General features: G+C 41.3%; 3 protein-coding genes and 1 pseudogene across 3 annotated transcripts in view; 2 read left to right on the top strand and 2 right to left on the bottom strand.

Annotated features, from left to right (window-relative positions):
- Positions 1-17745, top strand: part of Mtf2 (metal response element binding transcription factor 2) — an 86523-nt gene extending 68778 nt beyond the window's left edge. Inside the window, exon 17 of the mRNA XM_070007678.1 lies at positions 17286-17745. The gene's annotated coding sequence lies outside the window, so the exon portion shown is untranslated. The remainder of the gene's footprint in view (positions 1-17285) is intronic.
- On the bottom strand, positions 293-4774 carry LOC138816919 (endoplasmic reticulum resident protein 29 pseudogene; annotated as a pseudogene).
- On the bottom strand, positions 4642-21121 carry Tmed5 (transmembrane p24 trafficking protein 5). The gene is made up of 4 exons (XM_070007685.1): positions 20668-21121; positions 14662-14759; positions 9117-9297; positions 4642-7455 (listed from the first exon to the last, which is right to left on the bottom strand). Exons 1-4 carry the CDS (start codon positions 21088-21090, stop codon positions 7237-7239), a joined length of 921 nt encoding a protein of 306 aa, XP_069863786.1. The 5' UTR covers positions 21091-21121; the 3' UTR covers positions 4642-7236.
- Ccdc18 (coiled-coil domain containing 18) overlaps positions 20316-21309 on the top strand; it is an 82839-nt gene continuing 81845 nt past the window's right edge. Inside the window, exon 1 of the mRNA XM_070007673.1 lies at positions 20316-20405. The gene's annotated coding sequence lies outside the window, so the exon portion shown is untranslated. The remainder of the gene's footprint in view (positions 20406-21309) is intronic.

Here is a 21309-nt window from a genome sequence, read left to right on the forward strand (position 1 = left end):
CTCCAGTAAATCACCAGAAAACTGAAAGTAGTCTTTGGCTCAAGTGGTAGAGTGCTTGCCTTGAGCTGAAGAGCTGAGGGACAGTGCCCAGGCCCAGAGTTCAAGCCCTATGACCAACAGGAAAAAAAAAAAAAAGTCATCTAAAAATGAGACTAATTAAGAAGAGGTCCTTTCGTTTCTTTTTTTTTTTTTTTTTTTTTTGTCGGTCATGGGGCTTGAACTCTGGGCCTGGGCGCTGTCCCTCAGCTCTTCAGCTCAAGGCAAGCACGCTACCACTTGAGCTACAGCGCCACTTCCGGTTTTCTGGTGGTTTATTGGAGATAGGAGTCTCACGGTCTCTCCTGCCCGGGCTGGCTTTGAACCGCGATCCTCAGATCTCAGCCTCCTGAGTAGCTAGGATTACAGGCGTGAGCCACCAGCGCCCGGCTCCTTTTGTTTCTTGAGTTCTGTTTCCTTTTCCTTTTCATATGTCGTTATGTTTTTAATTTAACATCTGCATATCAGGGAGACCATGTGCTGTTTATCTCTGTGATCTTCGCTTGTTTTGCTCAACATGATTTATTCTAGTTCCATCCATTTCCTAGTGAATGTCATTATTTTGTCCCCTTTTTTTTTTTTTTTTTTGGTCAGTCGTGGGGCCTTGAACTCTGGGCTTGGGCACTGTCCCTGAGCTCTTCAGCTCAAGGCCAGTGCTCCACCACTTGAACCACAGCGCCACTTCTGGTTTTCTAGTGTTTTATAAGAGATAAGAGTCTTACACGGAGTTTGCTGCCCAGGCTGGCTTTGAACAGTGAGCCTCAGATCTCAGCTTCCTGAGTAGCTAGGATTACAGGGTGAGCCACCAGGGCCCAGCTTATTTTGTCCTTTCTAATGGCTTCATAGTATTCCATTGTATATAGATACCACAATTTATGGATCCATTATCTATAGTGGGGCATCTGGGCTGTTTACATATTTTAGTTATTGTGAACAGTGCAGCAGTGAACATGGAGGTGCATGTGTCCTTGTTGTATCATGGTTCCTGTTGCTCAGGGTAGCTGCCTAGGATTGGTAATGGCTGGGTCATAAGGGAGGTCTGTTTAGTTTTCTGAGGAACCTCCAGACTGCTTTCCAGAGTAGTTGTATTAGTTTACATTCCCACCAGCAGTGCAGTAGGGTTCCTCTTTCTCCACATCCCCTGCCAACATTTGTTGTTGTCTGAATTTAGGATACAGGCCATTCTGACAGGGGTATCTTATGTTGTTGTTTTTTTTTTTTTTGTCTTTTTCTCTCTTCAGTGAAGTCTCTTTAGTTCCCTTGCCGATTTAATGATTGGGTTGTTAGATTTGGGGGTCTTAGTTTCTTAAGTTCCCTGTATATAATAGGTATTAGGCCTTTGTCTGATATATTGCTGGTAAATATCCCAGTTGTTGGTAGTTTTCTTTAGCTGTGCAGAAACTTTTTAAGGTAGTCCTATTTGTCTAGTCTCCAATTTGTTGTTACCGTGAAACTTGGTTCTGGAAGATCCTACCTGTGCCAATAAATTCTAGTGTCTCTCCTACTCTGTCCTGTAGTAGTTTCAGAGTTTCAGGTTTGATGGTGAGGTCTAATGCATTGAGTTGATGTTAGTGAATGGTGATAGGCTGGGGCTCACTTTGTTTTCTGCATGCCCAGTTCCCAGCATAAGTAATTGAAGTGGCTATTTTTTCTACTGTAAGTCTTTTGCTCCTTTGTCAAATACTCTTAAGTATGTGGTTTTATTTCTGGGTCTTCTAATCTATTCCATTGGTCTTTGGGTCTTTTTTTTTTTTTAACCAAACACATGGACTTTTATTGGATCAGAAATTTCTCGTAGTAGATATGGACAGTACCCTCTTTATATAGCACCAATTCCTTCCCAGGGGGCCTTTTACTGGCTGTCTGAGTGGAGCCATCAGCTCTCCCCAGATGGGCTTGAGAGATGCCCAAGGTTGGATAAGGAACAGACACACTCAGGGCTCAGGTTTAATAACACCTTTTCCAACCCCTCTCCCCACCCTTCCCCATCCATCCCACATAGGTCTCAAGGCTAACAGGTAACTCTCCCCTCCCTATCCCCAGCAAACCCTAGGAAACTCGAGCCTTTCACAGCTCTCCTTCTCAGCCCCCTTCTTCTGGAAGGCAGTTAGGATGTTTAAGCTCTTTTGGAGCTCATCTTGTTCTTCTCAATCAGCTTGGTGATCCGGGTCTTCTCAGACCTGGGAAGTCCTCATCTTGGTCTAACACCTTCCCCATGATTTTTAGATACTGTTCAGCCCACTTCTTCTCAGTCTCCCTTACACTTGAGAGGTTGTCCTGCCCGTTTTAAGAGGGCCTGGCGAGCCTCCATGCTGGAGGCCCTGATAAACTCTCCCACTAGGGTATCACACAGGTAGGCAACCAGGCATACCCAGGTAGATCCCTTGCTCTTTTAGCCAGTGCTGGATGACTCCAACTTTTACCGCCCCACTATAGGGGGCTGCGTTGTCAAAGTCCCCATCCTGGAAGAGGTAGAAAACTGAGTAGCTCTCCTTGTCTAGTTTGTATTTCTCACTCAGCTCCAAGTTCAGCTTGTCACCGTAATCTGAGATCCCCACCTCTGCCACCAAGAGATTATCAGTGGAGGCCGAGTTTTCAGCCAGGCGCTTGAACTCATCCTGCTTCTCACTGCAGGGTTAACTGGTTGTCGAACTCCACCAAGACAAACTTGCTTTTTGGGAATGACCTTACAGAAAGTGATCGTGTCCAGGGGAAGGGCACCCTTGGTGTGCAGGCTGTTGCCGACCTGCCCAGCAGAGAGGAGGAGGAGTCCCAAGAGGAGGGGATGCAGTGGGGAGAGAAGGGTGTTTGGGTCATGGCGGCAGTCAGAACGCTGGATTCCAGGAGCCCGTGGTGGGAAACCTCGGTCTTTGGGTCTATTTTTGTGCCAATACCACGCTGTTTTTGTTATGACTCTATAGTAGATGCTTGAAATCTGGTATTGTGATACCCCCTACATTGCTTCTTTTGCCTAGAATTGCTTTGGCTATTCTAGGTCTTTTGCTATTCTACATGAACTTATGGATTCGTTTCAGTAAAGAATGAAATGACTAAACTTAAAATACATCCATGATATGCTCTGTGGTGATGAAAAGAACTTGGGGGAACTGGTGATTACTACTTCCGCATGCTGGACAAGGACTATACCATTAAGTTATACCTTTGTTTCTCACTCCAAGAGTTAACTACTATTACATGAAACAATTTGGATCTGAAAGGAATGTTCAGGGATTTAAAAGCTAATCTTAAGCCTGGCCTCATTGGCTCACGCCTGTAATCCTAGCTACTCAGGAGGCTGAGATCTGAGGATCGAGGTTCAAAGCCAGCCTGGGCAGGAAAGTCCATGAAACTCTTATCCAATAAACCAATAGAAAACCAGAAGTGGGGCTGTGGCTCAAGCAGTAGAATGCTTGTCTTGAGCTGAAGAGCTGAGGGATAGCGCCTAAGCCCAGAGTTCAAGCCCCAAGACCAACCAAAAAAAAAGCTAATCTCAAAAGTTCATATACAGGCTGGGAACGTGGCTTAGTGGTAGAGTGCTTGCCTAGCATGCATGAAGCCCTGGGTTGGATTCCTCAGTACCACATTTACAGGAAAAGCTGGAGGGGGTGCTATGGCTCAAGTGGTAGAATGCTAGTCTTGAGCAAAAGCAGCCTCAGGGACAGTACCCAGGCCCCAATTCAAACCCTAGGACAGGCCAAAAAAAAAAAAAAGTTCATACACTACATTATTTCTATTTATATAACATTCAGCTTTCTTTTTTGGGGGGGAGGGGTCGGTCATGGGGGTTGAACTCTGGGCCTGGGCGCTGTCCCTGCCCTCTTCAGCTCAAGGTGAGCACTCTACTACTTGAGCCACAGAGCCACTTCCTGTTTATTGGAGTGGTTTATTAGAGATAAGAGTCTCACGGAGTTTCCTGGGCTGGCTTTGAATGGTGATCCTCAGATCTCAGCCTCCTGAGTAGTCAGGATTACAGGCGTGAGCCACCTGGGAGGGCAACATTCAACTTTTGAAAGACATTTGTTTTTAGTTTTTTTCTATTATAAATGAGTATGGTATGTTTGTGTGGTTTTATTTGAACACATTTTCATTTCTCAGGGATAAATATATGTACAAGTACACAAATGCTGTGCTGTATGTTTTATGCACAACTCCCTGGAATATTTTTCAGTGTGGCTCTAGTTTAAATACCCATCAGCAGTGTAAGTGATCTGACTTCTCTTACAGCCTAGCAAATACTAAATTACATTTATCTTTTTATCTTTTGTCTAGAAATGGATTTGTTTTGTGTGTATGTGTGTTAGTTGTGGGGCTTGAACTCTGGTCCTGAGCCCTGTCCTTGAGCTCTTTAGCTCAAGGGGCGTGCTCTACCATTTGAGCCACAGAGCTGATGGTTAATTGGAGATAAGATAAGCAAAAAGAAAAAAGCCGGGAGTGGAGCTGTGGCTCAAGTGGTAGAGTGCTAGCCTTGAGCTGAAGAGCTGAGAGACAGCGCCCAGGCCCAGAGTTCAGGCCCCACAACTGGACCAAAAAAAAAAAAAAAAGGAAAGTACATGAAAGCTTGAGACCAAGGAAACCATTAAGTTACTATTGTTTATGATTGGTAGGTAAGAGTTTTACAATGGTTTTTATTATGTATATTCAGCTAGGTAGCCAGTGTACTGTTCATTTAAGATGGCTGTTCGCACATGTAATATAATTTGAGCAACTCTGCACTATTACATACCAGATTAAAAATCATGACATACTTGAAGACAAAGCATTTTCATTTGAGGTATACAATTATAGGCATTTAGTTTTCATGAGTTTTAAGATGACATATTAAGGATGAATATACTTCAGAAAATTACATTTCAATTTATATTGTATTTCTATATTTTCACACACTTCTGTGCATTGACATTCATATAAAGGACAGCACATTCATAATGGTCCAAATGCAAATCACAATGAACTCTACGTTTTGTTAAAATATTGCAGTCTTTTACTGTATATAGTTATAACCAAAGACAAAATGAGCTCTTCAATGGCAGTTTACTTGAATTTATTATAACTCAGAAAGTAACATTAATATAATCATATGAAGCAGATAATATGCCTTTGAAATGTTAAATACTTTTGTTCTTTATTTACAATTTTTACTTTTCAGATTAATAGTTATTAATCTGGTTCTTGAATATATTTTTGTTTATAAAAATAAAATGTCAGTATTTCTAAGTTTTGTTCTCCAAATAAAGTCATTATTACCTTTATATAGTAGGAAGTTACTGAATTATAAGTTTAAAATCAGTGGAACAAATCACATCTATAGAAGGTGATATAACCATAATTTCAGGTTAGATAAGTAAAGATTAGAATACAGTACAGTATCAGCCATATATAGGAGGTAGAATTTTCAATCACAGTTTTATAGAAAAGATGCAGTAGTTTATATCTATACCCTGCTTTTAACAGAAGGAAAAAAAGAAGGCTCTTGTGACAGTGATTTTACTGCCTGTGCTGCAAGAACTTTCCTAGTCATTTGAGACATTTTCTTAGGCAATTAAGGTAACTCATAATAGATATTTATCTCATTTTTGAAAAGGTCTCTGAATAGGGAAATATTTCCCTATTGGCCTAATTTATATTATTTATACTTGTGCCACTTCAGTGTAAATTGGAAGAAGTCATTACACTTAGCATTATTTATCAAGAATTCCAAAATATAATTTGCAGATGGGTTCTATCCTCAGATTTTTAGGCTATTTTTGGTTGGTTGTGGGCTTGAACGTGGGGCCCAGGCACTGTCCCTGAGCTTTTCGCTCAAGGCTGGCACTCTACCACTTTGAGCCACAGTGCCATTTCTTAGGTTTCTAATAATATAGTCTTATAACACTAACAATCAGTGTAACTTAAAAATTGTATTTCACTCATGATTTTCTTTCCAATTCCTCACTATGTGTAAATAAAGAGATTTTATGAGTTGGGATAAAAACTAATAAGTTTATATACTCAGTGCTAAATCTTCAAGTAAGGCTCTATCTCATAACATGTACCTGAATATTTATGAAGGTAATTCAAAACAATGACTGATAAGTACAAAATAGCCTTATGAAATGAAAATTAATTTCTAAAGATTTTAGAATTGGGATATCATAATTAGCCTCTTATTTACATATATTTATAGTTCTATATAGAAAAAGTTTTATTTTGGATCAGATATTCTGGTTTAGTTTAGTTCTTTGTTCCTGATAATTTTGAGAACTCAAAGGAGATATATTTTTATACTAGAGATGCTTTCAATATACTAGAGTCCTTTCAATAGTAAATCCTCCTAAATAATGTATTATCAAAGTTAATCATGAGGTAACTACCAACACTGTTAGCAGATAATATAAAAATAAATTTATTTTGTATAACTAATTATAAAATTTTGTATTGTAGTTATAATGTTGAGACAATCCTATTTATTTTTTTTGCCAGTTGTGGGGGCTGAAACTCTGGGCCTGGGCGCTGTCCCTCAGCTCTTCAGCTCAAGGCTAGTGCCCTACCACTTGAGCCACAGCACTACTTCTGGCCTTTTTCTGCTTATGTGGTGCTGAGGAATCGAACCCAGGGCCTCATGCGTGCAAGGCAAGCATTCTACCACTGAGCCAACTTCCCAGCCCCGCCTTTTAATTCTTAAAATGAGTTTTTAAGAATTCCCAGAGATAAAACAAGAGTTTTAAGAATTAATAAAACATCAACTTTTGTGGATATAAGCTAAGTATACAAAACTAATACTTTTCTAATATTTTATATTGTAACAATTGATTTTAAACGTTATTTCAGAGCTGTATTTTTTATGTTTTCAGAGAGATAAGTGTGTAAGTAGAGAAAAGTTGTTATATTCAAACCCATAATCATACAGATTATTTATAACCTAATACATTGAAATTTTCTATAGTTTTACAAAGTTGGGTGAAAGATTGGTGTTTTTTATAGTCCCAGTGTTCAAAGTTAGAAAAATGCAGTTATTAGTTAAAATGTATATTTTACATTTAAATTTGCTCATACACACTTAGGAACAACTGGGTCTATAAAAAGAAAAGTGATGACTTTCACATAAAAATTTTCCTTGTTTTACAGTTAATAATTCCTGAAACATTTTGGAGAAGACTGTTAATGGACTGTAACAATGTACTACATCCTTCTACTTCCCCTTTTTCTATGTTAACCTTACTTTTAAGTTCTACTTTTTCTCTTATCTTCAAATAAACTCTTCAGCATATAAACTTGAATGGCTGACACTGCCACCATGACCACTAAATTAACTATAGACCAGAAGTTGACTCTATCAAAGTTGCTCTCTTGTATGTTTCGATCACGAGCTTCAAATGCTCTAAGCAGAGTTTGTATATGACCACTCTTGCTTAACCTTGACTTGATGCTGTTGATGGATTCCTGGAAATAAATAAGCAATTTTACTATACAAAGTACTCTGACATTCTAAGTTTAAAATATACTTTTTTTTTGTCAGTTGTGGGACTTGAACTCTGGGCCTGGGCGCCGTCCCTCATCTCTTCAGCTCAAGGCTACCACGTAAGACACAGCACCACTTCCAGTTTTCTGGTGGTTTATTGGAGATCAGAGTCTCATGTACTTTCCTGCCCAGGCTGGCTTTGAACTGTGATCCTCAGCTCTCAGCCTCCTGAGTAGCTAGGATTATAAGCACCTTCCTCTAGTTGCCTGTCTTATGGGGAAAACAAACAAAAACTATCAAAGGCTTTAAGAACATAAGCTAACATTGAAATTGTCGTGTTTCTCTCCCCCCCCCCCCCCCCCAGCTGGCCCTAGGGCTTGGAACTCAGGGTTTGGATACTGTCTTGAGTGTTTTTGTTCCAGGCCAGCACTCTACCAACTTGAGCCACATCTCCACTTCTAGGTAGTTTTTAATTTGCAGATGAGCTTTATAGAATTTCCTGCTCTGGCTGGTTTTGAATCAGAAATCCTCATATCTCAATCTCCTGAGTAGCTAGAATTATAGGCAGGAAGGTATAAGCCACTGGTACCTGGCTTTTCTTCTCTCCCCCCTTCTTCCCCTTTCTTTCTGTCCAGGGACTTGAACTTAGGGCCTAGGCACTGTCTGAGCTTTGTTCCTCATCTAACACTTTGAGGCAGAGTTCCACTCCTGGCTTTTTTGGTGGTTACTTGGAGACGTGTCTCACACAATTCCTTGTCCAGGCTGGCTCTTAACTGTAGTTCTTAGATCTCAGCCTCCTGTGTAGCTAGAATTACAGGTGTGAGCCACCAGTGCCCAGTTTTTTTTACTTGTTGGTGCAGGTACTGGGGTTTGAACTCAGTGCCTTGATTCTGTCTTGAGCTGGGTTTAAGGCTCTTGTTCTATTCTTAAGTCAGAGCTCCACTTGTGCTTTTTGCTAGTTATTGAAGATAAAACAGTCAAGGACACTCCTTTCCAGGCTGGCTTTGAAATTGAAATCCTCCAGATCTCAGCCTCTGGATTAGCTAGGATTATAGGGACAAGCTACCATTTCTTGGTTTAAAATTAAGATATGAAATTGTGCCATAAGCTGGTGGCTCATGTCTGTAATCCTAGCTTCTCAGGTGGCTAAGATCTGAGGACCAAAGCCAGCCCTGGCAGGAAATGTCCCTGAGACTCATTTCCAATTAACCACAAGCAAATCAGAAGTGGCACTGTGGCTCAAAGTAGTAGAGAACTAACTAGTCTTGAGCAAAAATCTCAGGGACTGCACCTGGGCTCAAGTCCCTGTTTTTGACAAAAGAAAATACTGGAAGCAGAGGCTGGGAAGGTGGCTCAGTGGTAGAGCGCTTGCCTTGCATGCAGGAGGCCCTGAGTTCAATTCCCCAGCACCACATAAGCAAAAAGAAAAAAAGCCGGAAGTGGCGCTGTGGCTCAAGTGGTAGAGCACTAGCCTTGAGCTGAAGAGCTGAGGGACAGTGCCCAGGCCCAGAGTTCAGCTCTCCCCCCCCCCAAAAAAAAGAGAAAATATTGGAAGCAGATCTGCCTAGATAATGTAGATGTTAATGCTTATCACATGTTAAGAGGCCCTGTGACTAATCATACTTTATAAGATCATACTAACCAGGATGTCTTCCAGTTTCATCTCTAACATATCTGTACCAGTAATATATTTCTTCCAGTCTTCTTCTGGTGCCTGCTCTCCCATATTATCCAGGATTAATTCGAAGAAAATTACTTTCTCAGAAATGGTGCTGAATGTATTGTCAAAGCAAAACATGTAGTCACCAACTTCAGTCTCTATACTGTATATAGAAAACAGGACACATCTTAAGTTATCTGTATTTCTATTAAGAACCAAAGGAAAAACTAACACTAAAAAAAAATGAAAAAACATGCTTTGTATTTGGGCAGCTACTGATTTCTTTATATTGGAGGATAACTTGTAGCTTCTAGAGAAAGAACCTGGAAACAACTATATTCAAGACCTTGCAATGTAGACATACTTTTTTTTTTTTTTTTTTTTTTGGGTCGTGAGGCCTGAACCCTGGGCCTGGGCACTGTCCCTCAGCTCAAGGCTAGCGCTCTACCACTTGAGCCACAGCACCACTTCCAGCTTTTTTCTTTTTGCTTATGTGGTGCTGAGGAATCGAACCCAGGGCCTCAGGCGTGCAAGGCAAGCGCTCTACCACTGAGCCACCTTCCCAGCTCCAATGTAGACATACTTGGGATCTATTTGGTGAAGATTATTAAATGATCTAATTTTTGGAAAAGGATAGGATGAAAAGACAAGTACAAGACAGTAAAGTTTAATATTCATACATTATTGAAAATTATTTTATGTTCAATTCATATGCATGCATGATTACTAAGATATTCTTTGAGATTACCCTGTAAACTGAGTTGTTTTGTTTGCAAAAGCAGTAGTGTACTGAGTGGTCTCTTCTAAGCTTCCAACTATTTAAGTAATGCTCTGTAGTAGAGTTTACAAAGATTATAGATTAGTTCTACAAAAACACACTCATTTGTGACAAATGTTGGTAGTTTACCTTTGAAAGAAAGTTGAACAGATACTGGTGAATATGGTGGAGGCCAAATTTATGAGGGAAAATAAAAACATTATGTGAATATTAAGTGATCTAAACCAGCTGTGAGGTATTTGCAAAGGAAAACATTCCAGCAGATGTAATACTCTATTACAATAACTATATAGCCAGTATATATGACTCTTGAAGGGCAGTGTTCATTTAGACTGGGCATTCTTAAAGGGTCTGCTATTGGTCAAAAAGGCAAAACATTCAGATATAATAATTAGGTTTGCAGCCCTTCAAAGCTCAAACCTGAGTTTTATTCATTAAAATTCTGTTTCTATCACTGGGCTCTTGGGTAGTCTCATAAGCAGCACAAACTCACAGGGAAAACACAAAATGTAAAACAATACTGCAATTAATGGTATTCTTGGAGGACTGTAGACCAATCTTCATGTCATAGAAGAGAGTCTACAGCATGGTTCCTGACTTCCATTATCTACCCAGTTTTAAGTTTAATTGTACATGCCAATTACTGGAAAATTCTATAAAACTTGTTTATATTTAATTCTACAGAGGTAATTCAGCCCATTATTATGCAAAGTGCAGAAAAATTCCGTACTATCTGAAGGACTAGAACTAGTTAAAAAAAGTTTCTCCTATAAAGCAAAAGTTAAAAGTCAATTTATGCTAAAATAATTTTCAGAAAAATTAGTGTAACTTCAGTCATTTTACTTTTGTGGAATAAGGTTTTAAAAAAATCATGGGGCTGGGAAGGTGGCTCAGTGGTAGAGTGCTTGCTTCACATTCATGAGGCCCTGGGTTAGATTCCTCAGCACCATATAAGCAGGAAAAAAAAAAAGCCGGGAGTGGTTCTGTGGCTGAAGTGGTTAGAGCCCTAGCCTTGAGCTGAAAAGCTGAGAGATAGCTCACAGGCCCAGAGTTCAGGCACCACGGCTGACCAAAACAAAACAAAAACCAATAAATATTCTATTCTTTTCTCTCAACTAGAGTTAATTCTACAAAATAAATCAAGAATACTCCTATTTTCCCTCAGTTTGCATGTTGTGCTGGTGCTTTACCACTTAAGCCACACCTCCAGCTTAGATTTTTTTTGTGGGTCATGGTCCTTGAACTCTGGGCTTGGGGGCTGTCCTTGTGCTCTTCATCTCAAGGCAAGCGCTCTACCGCTTGAGCCACAGCACCAATTCTGGTTTTATAGTGGTTTATTGGAGATAAGAGTCTCACGAACTTTCCTGCCTGAACTTTCCTGCCCGGGCTGGCTTTGAACCGCGATCCTCAGATCTCAGCCTCCTGAGTAGCTAGGATTACAGGCATGAGCCACCAGCGCCCAGCTCCAGCTTAGATTTTTGATGGTTATTTTTGGAGATGGAAACTTGGAGTCTTTCCTGCATAGACTGGCTTCAAGCTGCAATTTTCTACATTTCAATCTCTTTTTTTTTTTTTTTTCATTAGCTTAGTTACCATCAGTTTATTATAAAAGGGAGATATGGAAATTATTTACATGATGAAAGATCTCAGAACTTCCATGGAATGGGCAGCTTCACAGGATGCCATTTTAGTGATGTATTCACTCTACATACTTCCCAAGAATGTCACCATCCCTAAATAAGAAATAATCCTTGTCATCTAGAACTACTTTGGTGCCTCCATATTCTGGGAGAAGAACTTTATCACCCACTTTCACACTAACTGGCTGAATCTCTCCACCCTTTCCTTTAGAGCCCGATCCCACAGCCACTACGGTGGCTTGCAATACTTTTCCTTGAGACTTTTCTGGAAGCATAATGCCTCCTTTGGTCACAGTTTCAGCTGCACTCCTTTAGACCAGCACTCGGTCAAACAGAGGAATCTCTTGAGTAGCAAAGGTAGGCGTGAGCCACAGGTGCTTGACTTATTTTATTTTTGTCATCTTGGAGCTTCAACTCCACTCCCTGAACTCTTTTGCTCAAAGCTAACACTTTTTTTTTTCCAGTCAAGGGGCTTGAACTCTGGGCCTGAACGCTGTCCCTCAGCTCTTCAGCTCAAGACAAGAGCTCTACCACTTAAGCCACTGGTCCACTTCTGGTTTTCTGGTTGTTTATTGGAGATGAGAGTTTCACAGCCTTTCCTGCCCAGGCTGGCTTTGAACGGCAATCCTCAGATCTCAGCTTCTTGAATAGCTAGGATTACAGGCGTGAGCCACCAGTGCCTGGCAGCACTCTACCTTTTGAGCTACAGCACTACTTCTGGTTTTCTAGTGGGAAACGAGACTTTACTGCCCGGGCTGACTGAACTGTGATCCATAGGTCTCAACCTCCTGAGTAGCCAGGATTACAGGCATGAGCTACCAGTGCCCAGCATGCCTGATTTTGACAGTTAATTTTGATTTAACACTGTAACAGAACAGATAATAGGGGTAGATATAAAAGTTGATAATTTTTTTATTCTAAAATTTAAGGATGTGGGCTGGGAAGGTGTCTCAGTGGTAGAGCGCTTGCCTTGCATGCATGAAGCCCTGGGTTCAATTCCTCAGCACCACATAAGCAAAAAGAAAAAAGCCAGAAGTGGTGCTGTGGCTCAAGTGGTAGAGTGAGCGCTAGCCTTGAGCTGAAGAGCTGATGGACAGCGCCCAGGCCCAGAGTTCAGGCCCCACGACTGGACCCAAAATAAATAAATAAATGAATAAATAAATAAAATTTAAGGATGAACTAAAGTCTACTTTTTGTTCATATGGTTGTTAAAGACAAAACATGAGGGGTTGGGGCTGGGAAGGTGGCCCAGTGGTAGAGTGCTTGCCTTGCATGCATGAGGCCCTGGGTTCGATTCCTCAGCACCACATAAGCAAAAAGCTGGAAGTGGCGCTGTGGCTCAAGTGGTAGAGCGCTAGCCTTGAGCTGAAGAGCTGAGGGACAGCACCCAGGCCCAGAGTTCAGGCCCCACAACCGGACCCCAAAAATAAAACAACAAAAAACAAAACATGAGGGGTTGAGCTCAGTGGATAGCACTTTTCTAGTATGTGCAAGGTCCTGGAATTGATACCTAGCACTGCAAAAATTTAAAAAAAAACAAAAAAGAGGAGAGGAAGGGCTGGGAAGCTGGCTCAGTGGTACAGTGCTTGCCTTGCATGCATTAGGCCCTCCCTGGGTTTGATTCCTCAGCACCACATAAGCAGAAAAAAAGCTGGAAGTGGTGCTGTGGCTCAAGAGTGGTAGAGCGCTAGCCTTGAGCTGAAGAGCTGAGGGACAGCGCCCAGGCTCAGAGTTCAGCCACCAAAACTGACACAAAAAAAGAAAAGGTAGTTCTAAGTGATTCTAAAATGACTTCTAAAATTAAATTGCTATTTCTCTATTCTATATAAGTAAATGCATCTTTTAAAGTATTTTAAATTAGTATCCAAAAAATGATGGATAAGGATTAATTCCTATAATTTATTTACACATATATTTAGTGTTTACTGAGTATCAGTTACATGCCAGGCACTTTGGCTAAGGAAGACCAATAGTTATAATAATAGCTAGTACTTACAACAGGCTATGTGCCAGGGATGTTCTAAGCATCATATGGTACAAAGCAAGTTTTGCTTCATCCTGTCTCCACCCTGCATGTGTGTCCCTGCAGACTTACTTAACTTCTCTAGGCGTCTTTATCTGTAAAATGGGAATTGGGAATCAAAGAGTCTGTCTTATCATGGCTTGAAAGACTTAGAAGCATATAACATGCCAATCTTAGCTTATGGTAAATATTAGCTATTCCATATTTGCTTTTCCTCCCTATAAGTTCAGTTTAGTTTGAACATAATTAAAGAGAGTTCTATAAAGTAATAGTACAGGGAACCATGTCAATGAGATATGAAAAAAAGAAATGAGAAAGAAGAAATAATACATGGCCTTTTGTTGAACTCTGAATTCTTATTTTCTGTCTATGGCTTCCTATAGCCATATATTTAATAATAATACTTAATGTAAATATTTCATGTTTTATAACCAGTTGTAATAACAAAAAGCAAAAAAGGGGCTGGGAATGTGGCTTAGTGATAGAGTGCTTGTCTAGCATGCATGAAGTTCTGGGTTTGATTCCTCAGTACCACATACACAGAAATGTATGGAAGTGGTCCTGTGGCTCTAGTAGTAGAGTGCTAGCCTTGAGCAAAAGGAGATGAGGGACAGCGCCCAGGTCCTGAGTTCAGTCTGCAGAACTGGCAAAAAAAAAAAAAAAAAAAAAGATTTAGCTAAACCTAGCTCCTCAGGAGGCTGAGATCTGTGGATAGCCAGCCCAGGCAGGAAAGCCCCAGAAAACCAGAAGTGGTGCTATAGCTCCAGTGGTAGAGCACTAACCTTGAGCTGAAGAGCTGAGGGACAGCACCCAGGGCCAGAAATCAAGCCCCACAACCAAAAAAAAAAAAGGCAAGGAAAAATGGTAGCTGGATATTGATCCTGTGGTGGCACACTGGTGAAGAAACTAAGGGAAAAAGGATGGAGACAAAGGAATGAATGAACGGAATATGCTTTAGATTAGAAGATGGTACACTATAAGCACTGTATCAGATCATTTTGAATTACCTAATTTATTTCTAAATTTATCTGCCCCTGCAGATAATCCACTGGTATTTAGCTAAAAGAAATAAAAGAGATTACTTACGTGTGAACTCCATCTGTTTTTCTTTGTTCAAAAACTAAGGTTTTCCCTTCTGGAGAGGCAAGATGGAAATCAATATCTAATCCTGCTCCATCTAAAACCTGTGGAAAACCACGCAGGAAGAAACTGTTAAAAATTCTGAAAATAAATGATACCAAGTAGGTTATATGATGTAAATATTTCCCCCTAAACTAGACAGGCAAGAAAGCCACCAAAGGTACAGTGGGTTAGAAAAGAACCGAATATGCATAGTGTTCACTTTTGGGATATCTCCCTTTCTTACATGTTTCTGTTGCCATCACCTATACTCAGGCAGTTTGGATATTACTTAAATTTCCTAAGATAGGCTGTCATTGAGAAGCCCTGCAGCCTGCATAACATGGAGGCAATTAAAATGCTTGGTCTTTTACTTATTTAAAACCTAGGCAGCCGGGTGCCGGTGGCTCACGCCTGTAATCCTAGCTACTCAGGAGGCTGAGATCTGAGGATTGAGGTTCAAAGCCAGCCCAGGCAAGGAAAGTCTGTGAGACTTATCTCCAATAAACCACTCAAAAAACTGGAAGCGGTGCTGTGGCTCATGTGGTAGAATGCGTTGGTTGTGGGGCTTGAACTCTGGGCCTGAGCACTATCCTTCAGCTCAAGGCTAGTGTTCTACCACTTGAGCCACAGTGCCACTTCCAGGCTGGCTTCTAACTGCTATCCTCAGATCTCAGCTTCCTGAGTAGCTAGGATTACAGACATAAGCCACCACTGCCCAATCACAAAAGTAATTTTTAAGAACATCAAATTTTATTTTCATAACGAATATAACCACCACCACAACCATTTATTGCCAGGCACTGTGCTAAGGCTTTACAGATATTCTAGTCAATCCAACAACTCTGAGGTAGATATTTTCAAAATCCCTGTCGCCATCCCCACATTTCATTATAGTTAAGGAAATTGAGGCTCAGAGAGATTAAGCAAATCAGCTGAAGTCAAATCCAGGAGAACACCTAATTGTAAAAGATAAAATACATTAAAAATATTAAAATAACAGAATTTGGGCTGCGAATGTGGCTTAGGGTAAAGTACTTGCCTAGCATGCATGACGCTCTGGGTTCAATTCTTCAGTATCACGTACATAGAAAAGGCCATAAAGGGGCGCTGTGGCTCAAGTGATAGAGTACTCGCTAGCCTTGAGCAAAAGAAGCTCAGAGACAGTGCCCAGGCCCTGAGTTCAAGCCCCAAGACTGGCCAAAAAGAAATAACTCAATTTAAAACTAAACTTCCATATGAATTCAGTGTAACATGAATGGTTAGGAATAAAACAAATTTTGGGGAAATGGCTCAAGCACTAGCCTTGAGCTGAAGAGCTGAGGGACAGCGCTCAGGCCCAGAGTTCAAGGCCCACGACCGACAAAAAAAAAAATTTTGGTTAAGTAGATAAATTTCGATGCTGAGTTAAACGTATTAAAATTTAGGGACATCTGATTTGGCAAAATAGTATATAAGTAATCTAAAAACTCTTGCATGATAAATGCCCTGATTTCTAGCTTCAGCTCAAAAAAAAAAGGGAGGGGGGCCTGCGGGGTAAGGGGAGGTTATCTCCCAAAACAAATCCTCTCAACTGGAAAGCCAGGGCAAAGAAATACACAAAGTTATAAAAGAAGTAGTTGAACTTCTCCATCTCCACCATTGGATTGCAGCATTCCTCTTCCATGAGAGCACTAATAAAGACTTGCAAGCACCCTCTCCCTGAGAATTCTGTCAGAACTATATATAACCACAGCACTTTTAGGATAATATACCTCCTCTAATTCAGAATACTATATATCAAAAGGTAGATTTACCATAAAGGGACTGTCAATACCTGTATAGTAATTGAATTCGCCATTTTCCAAAGACACTTGGTGTGGCTAGCTAAAGGGTAATACATTGTGACTATTATTCCTTTAAAGTCAGTCAAATAACATCTGTGCTGAACAGGAAAAGATCAAAAGGCATGAAAGTCAAAGTGGTAGAATTTGTGCAAGGCAACTGTTTAGTCATCACAGCTTGGAGTGTGGGCTTTAATATTCTCGTGACAGGATGAGATTTCGAAAATGAATTATGTAGGAAATAGGTAATAAAAGTAGGCTAAAGCTACTGAAGGATTGTACTTTCAAGGTATGAGTTGGTAGAAATGAATCCACCAGGATCTGGAGACCATAAAAAGATCATGAATCTTGGCCTCAAAATCATAGTAATACAACTCACCAGATAAATTGGAGACTTACACATCAAAGAAGTTTGTAGTTCAAAATTTACTATTCACATGATTATAGAGAGTCCCAAACAGAGAAATCACTTATGAAAGACTCACCTCCATAGTGAACACAGGAAAAACAAATGCAAAATGTTTTGGAGAGCTATCATATCCTCAACCTAGGTCACATAGGATTGACATAAAATATACTCCTACTAAGCCATGTGTATGGGGGATGGATTCTGACATGGCTCCCTATGGTCCCTGCCCCTCTGGTACTCATTCTGTGTGTAATGAGTGTAATGTGGCAAACATGGAAATGACTTCCATGATTAGGTTATGGAAGACTGTAACTTCTTGCTAGCTTGAGCTCTCTTAATGGCCCTCTTTAACTTCTCAGTGTGAAGTGAACTTTCCTGTTGCAACAAGTTTTATGGAAAGGATCACAAGGAAAGACTCAAGGAAGGCCTATGGCTAACAGTGTGAGAAAATGAAGACTTACTCCGACAACTAGTGAGAAATGGAATCCTATCAACAACCGTGAGTGAGCTTGGAAATACATGCTTTCCAGTAGAGCCTGACTGCAGTCTTGACAAGCGACTCAGAGCAGAAGATCTACGTAAGAAGTAATTCTGATTTGCACAAACTATGAGTACATTTTGTTTTAAGTCACTAAACTTTGAGGTAATAAAGAAAGGAGAGCATTGGGGAAGGAATACATGAACCTAAAATCCTTAGTTGATCAAGCAAGTTGCTCAAATAACAGGAATACTGTACTGGGTGAGTATAACATAAAAATGTTGAATTTTTGTGTCTTTATTCTGAAGGCTCCCGTGTTATGTAAAACTAAGCCCAAATAAAGGACTTTTTTCTCCTACTGTTAACTTCAGTTCACTTCAACCTTTGGAGGAGTGGAAGGAAAATTTTCCTTTGACCCTAAACTAAGACAATGAAACTAAACCAAACAGAACAAAATGAAAACTGAGTAATGTACAGTTGCTAATAATTTAATCATGGAGTTGAAAAATGTAAACAAAGGGCTAAAGATGATTTTCACCCTGCAAATCCCTACAATGCTATTTCTGTTTAGGGAAGAATGTTTTGGAGAACAAAGTGTGTGTGTGTGTGTGTGTGTGTGTGTGTGTGTGTGTGTGTGTGTGTGTGTGTGTGTGTGTGTGTGTGTGTGTGTGTGTGTGTGTGTGTGTGTGTGTGTGTGTGTGTGTGTGTGTGTGTGTGTGTGTGTGTGTGTGTGTGTGTGTGTTTATTTAAGTATTGCTTGTTAGTCCTGGTGCTTGAACTCAGGGCCTAAGGTACTGTCTCTGACCTCTTTTGCTCAAAGCTAGTGCTCTATCACTTTGAGCCAAAGTACTGGTTTTCTGGTGGTTAATTTTCTGCCTAGGCTAGCTTCCAATTATGACTCTCAGATCTCAGCCACTGGAGTAACTAGGATGAGCCACAGGCATTCTGTAGGCTAGTCATTTTAAATATTGACTAAAGATACAAAATATAAAGCTAAAGCAAGCTATATATAAAACACTAGAGACATAAATGTAAAATAACATTCACTGAATATTTAGTCAGGAATGGCTTTTCAATGGTTTATTAATTATTTTGAAGAACACTTCATGAGGTAGTTCCTATTCTCTCAGTTTTTTAAGAAGCCAAATAACTCCTTCAAGATCACACAGCTGTTTTTAAGAGCCAGGATTTTGAATGTAGGCATTGAATTCAAGAGACCAGTATCTGGTAAATAACAGGAATAATTTGTGATTAAATACTGAGGAACTTTTGATGCATATAATTTTTTGTAACTATTTCACTAGCCCTCTAGTTACTTTGACTATAATTTTGCTTTCCTTAAATTCTTCTTGCATAATGAAGCCAGCAAATTGCTTCAATTTTCAAAGGCCTTGTACAAAATAAAGGAAAAACTATTTAGCATGATACATAGGGCTGTGTTTTATCATCCAGGACTCAGAATGAGTCTGTCTGCTACTCCTACCCTAGACTTTGCATTCTTAAAATCTAATTTAAAACAAAAACCCTCAGTACTTGTACTCTGTATATATACTTGGCTGTAAACATACTATGCCTTTTAAGAATTATGTATATTAATCATCTTTCTCCTTTTTCTGGAATGCACCTCATTATCTTTCATTCCTATCTCAAGCATCTCTCCAGATTTTACTTTTTTTTTTTCTGGACAGGTGTGTAATTTTCATGTTCAAGCGGTCATCAACTTCAAACCAGAGGCTGTATCCAGATTTAACTTTATATTCTGTAGGAATCTTCTTCTGAAACACAGAGAAGTGACCCTCTTCTAGCAATACTTAATCATACTTTATTGAAATTGCCTACTTGAGAACTAAACCTTTAATTAAGCTCCTTGAGAACTCTCTACTCCCTTCAAATTACCTGCCACAAATTTTAGCACAACTCAAATCAAGCAATGTTAAGTTGTATCCTAAATTTTGCTAACTACACGACTTTAAATATTTTACTCTGTGTCTGTCTTAAGCATCTATAACTACCTGAATTGTAAAGTTCCTTCCATAAAAGCTATATAAAATATTTCATTTTGGTCCACAGTTAACAATATTTGGTACTTAAGAAATTCTTTACATCAACTTACAGAGTGAACATTTGGGCTGGGAATATGGCTTAGTGGTAGAATGCTTGCCTAGCATGCATGAAGCCCTGGGTTTGATTTCTCAGTACCATGTAAACAGAAAAAGCCAGCTATGCCAGGCGCTGGTGGCTCACGCCTGTAATCCTAGCTACTCAGGAGGCTGAGATCTGAGGATCACGGTTCGAAGCCAGCCTCGGTAGGAAAGACCGTGAGACTTTTATCTCCAATAAAACCACCAGAAAAAAGTGGCGCTGTACCTCAAGTGGTAGAGTGCTAGCCTTGAGCTGAAGAGCTGAGGGACGGCGCCCAGGCCCAGAGTTCAAGCCCCACGACCGACAAAAATAAAATAACTGTGTGGAATCACTGTCCTTTAAGAAATTACCCCCTACCAAAATGTCTCCTACATTAAGGCAATTTTTCTCATAAATTATACAGATACTAACGAAAAGAAAACGACATGGGGGACGTGTAAACAAAGTTCAGTGAAAAAAAAGATAAAAGTAGTGTACTTCTTGATGTTATTTGATCTGAAAATAAAGGCTATATAATTGAGATGCAACTCTACCATTAAATATGGCAATTACCCCTTCCAACGTAATGTAAAATCGGAATTAGTAAAAATACATGGTGGCAATTTCAAAAATCCTTAACTGAAGTAAAAGCAGGAAGGATTTATAATTAGGTGAAGATTGTGGGAGTGATCCAAACACCAGTGTCACCACTTTGTCCAATGATAAAGGAGAACGTGTATCCGTTCAGAATGGTGAAATGCTCAGTACCGGAGCGTATGCTTGGCTAGAAGAGCGCTGGGAGAATGAAGAAACAAAGAATACAGCCACCGACATCATCGGCTTTGGCTTCTTTCCGACCAGAGGAAAGGGAAGGGGACGGGTAAGCGTCAATTCTAGGGCCGACCAAACTTGTCGGTCGCGGGCTCCGGGGGGGGGGAGGGGGAGAGGGGGGCCTCCGCCCCGCCCGGCATCGTCACGCGCGCCTGCGCGGAGCTAGTCGGCGGCCGGGTGGCCCTCGCCCCTCACCTCTTCCCCACCCCCGCCCCCCGCCCCCCGCCCGGAGGGCTCCAAGAAGTTTGTGAGGGCGACGCTGCGGCGCAGCGGGGCTGAAGGAAGGAGGTCGGCCAGGCCTCGGCACTTACTTGGTACTCGATCTCCAGCGAGGCCTTCAGCGGCATGGGCTGGTAGAAACACTCCTTGTGTCCGGCCGGAAGGGTAAAGGTGAAGTCGCTGTCCAAGGAGGGCGTGAAGCCGGCCGCCCCCGGCGGCAGCACTGTGGGCAGCGCGGCCAGGAGGAGCACGGGGAAGGGCAGCCGGTTCTTGTCGCCCATCCCTGCTGGGGCGATCTCAGGCTGAGCGCGCTGAGGAAGGTGTGGGGTGTGGGCGCCGCGTCTCCGCGGCTCCTGGCTGGGCTCCTCGTGGCAGGGATACCCAGAATCTGAAGAAAGTTCTGGTGGCCACAGCGGCGACAAACGAATCCTGCCAAGGGGGAAGCGCTGACCTCCGAAGCGTAGGGACTGAGGGCGGGGCCAGAGGCCCCTTTCCGCCCCCTTCCTCGTAACCATCCCCCGGGCCTCACACCCAGACGGTTGCAGGTTCCCATGGCTTCCCTCCGCCCTCAGGACACACCCCGATAGGCACCGTCGCTGGAATTGTGGGAAATGTAGTCCCAGGCGAGCAGAGCGTGAGCGCTCGGCTACGCTTTCAACTACGATTCCCGGCAAACCATGCGCTTCGCGTCATGCACTGGGCGCCACCGCGGAGGCGGGGCTGCGACGAAGGAG

Source organism: Dipodomys merriami, unplaced genomic scaffold, assembly GCF_024711535.1.
Source record: "Dipodomys merriami isolate MVZ:Mamm:240054 unplaced genomic scaffold, mDipMer1.0.p SCAF_7, whole genome shotgun sequence".
Taxonomy (NCBI): domain Eukaryota; kingdom Metazoa; phylum Chordata; class Mammalia; order Rodentia; family Heteromyidae; genus Dipodomys; species Dipodomys merriami.

What these genes read in the sequence shown, in the direction of transcription:
- Tmed5 (XM_070007685.1), bottom strand. Translation starts at nt 21,090, where the DNA reads ATGGTTACGAGGAAGGGGGCGGAAAGGGGCCTCTGGCCCCGCCCTCAG. An exon ending in CGCTGGAGATCGAGTACCAA is followed by an intron (nt 14,760 to 20,667) that starts GTAAGTGCCGAG and finishes GGTTTTCCACAG; the next exon opens with GTTTTAGATGGAGCAGGATT. An exon ending in TGAAACTGGAAGACATCCTG is followed by an intron (nt 7,456 to 9,116) that starts GTTAGTATGATC and finishes ATTTATTTCCAG; the next exon opens with GAATCCATCAACAGCATCAA.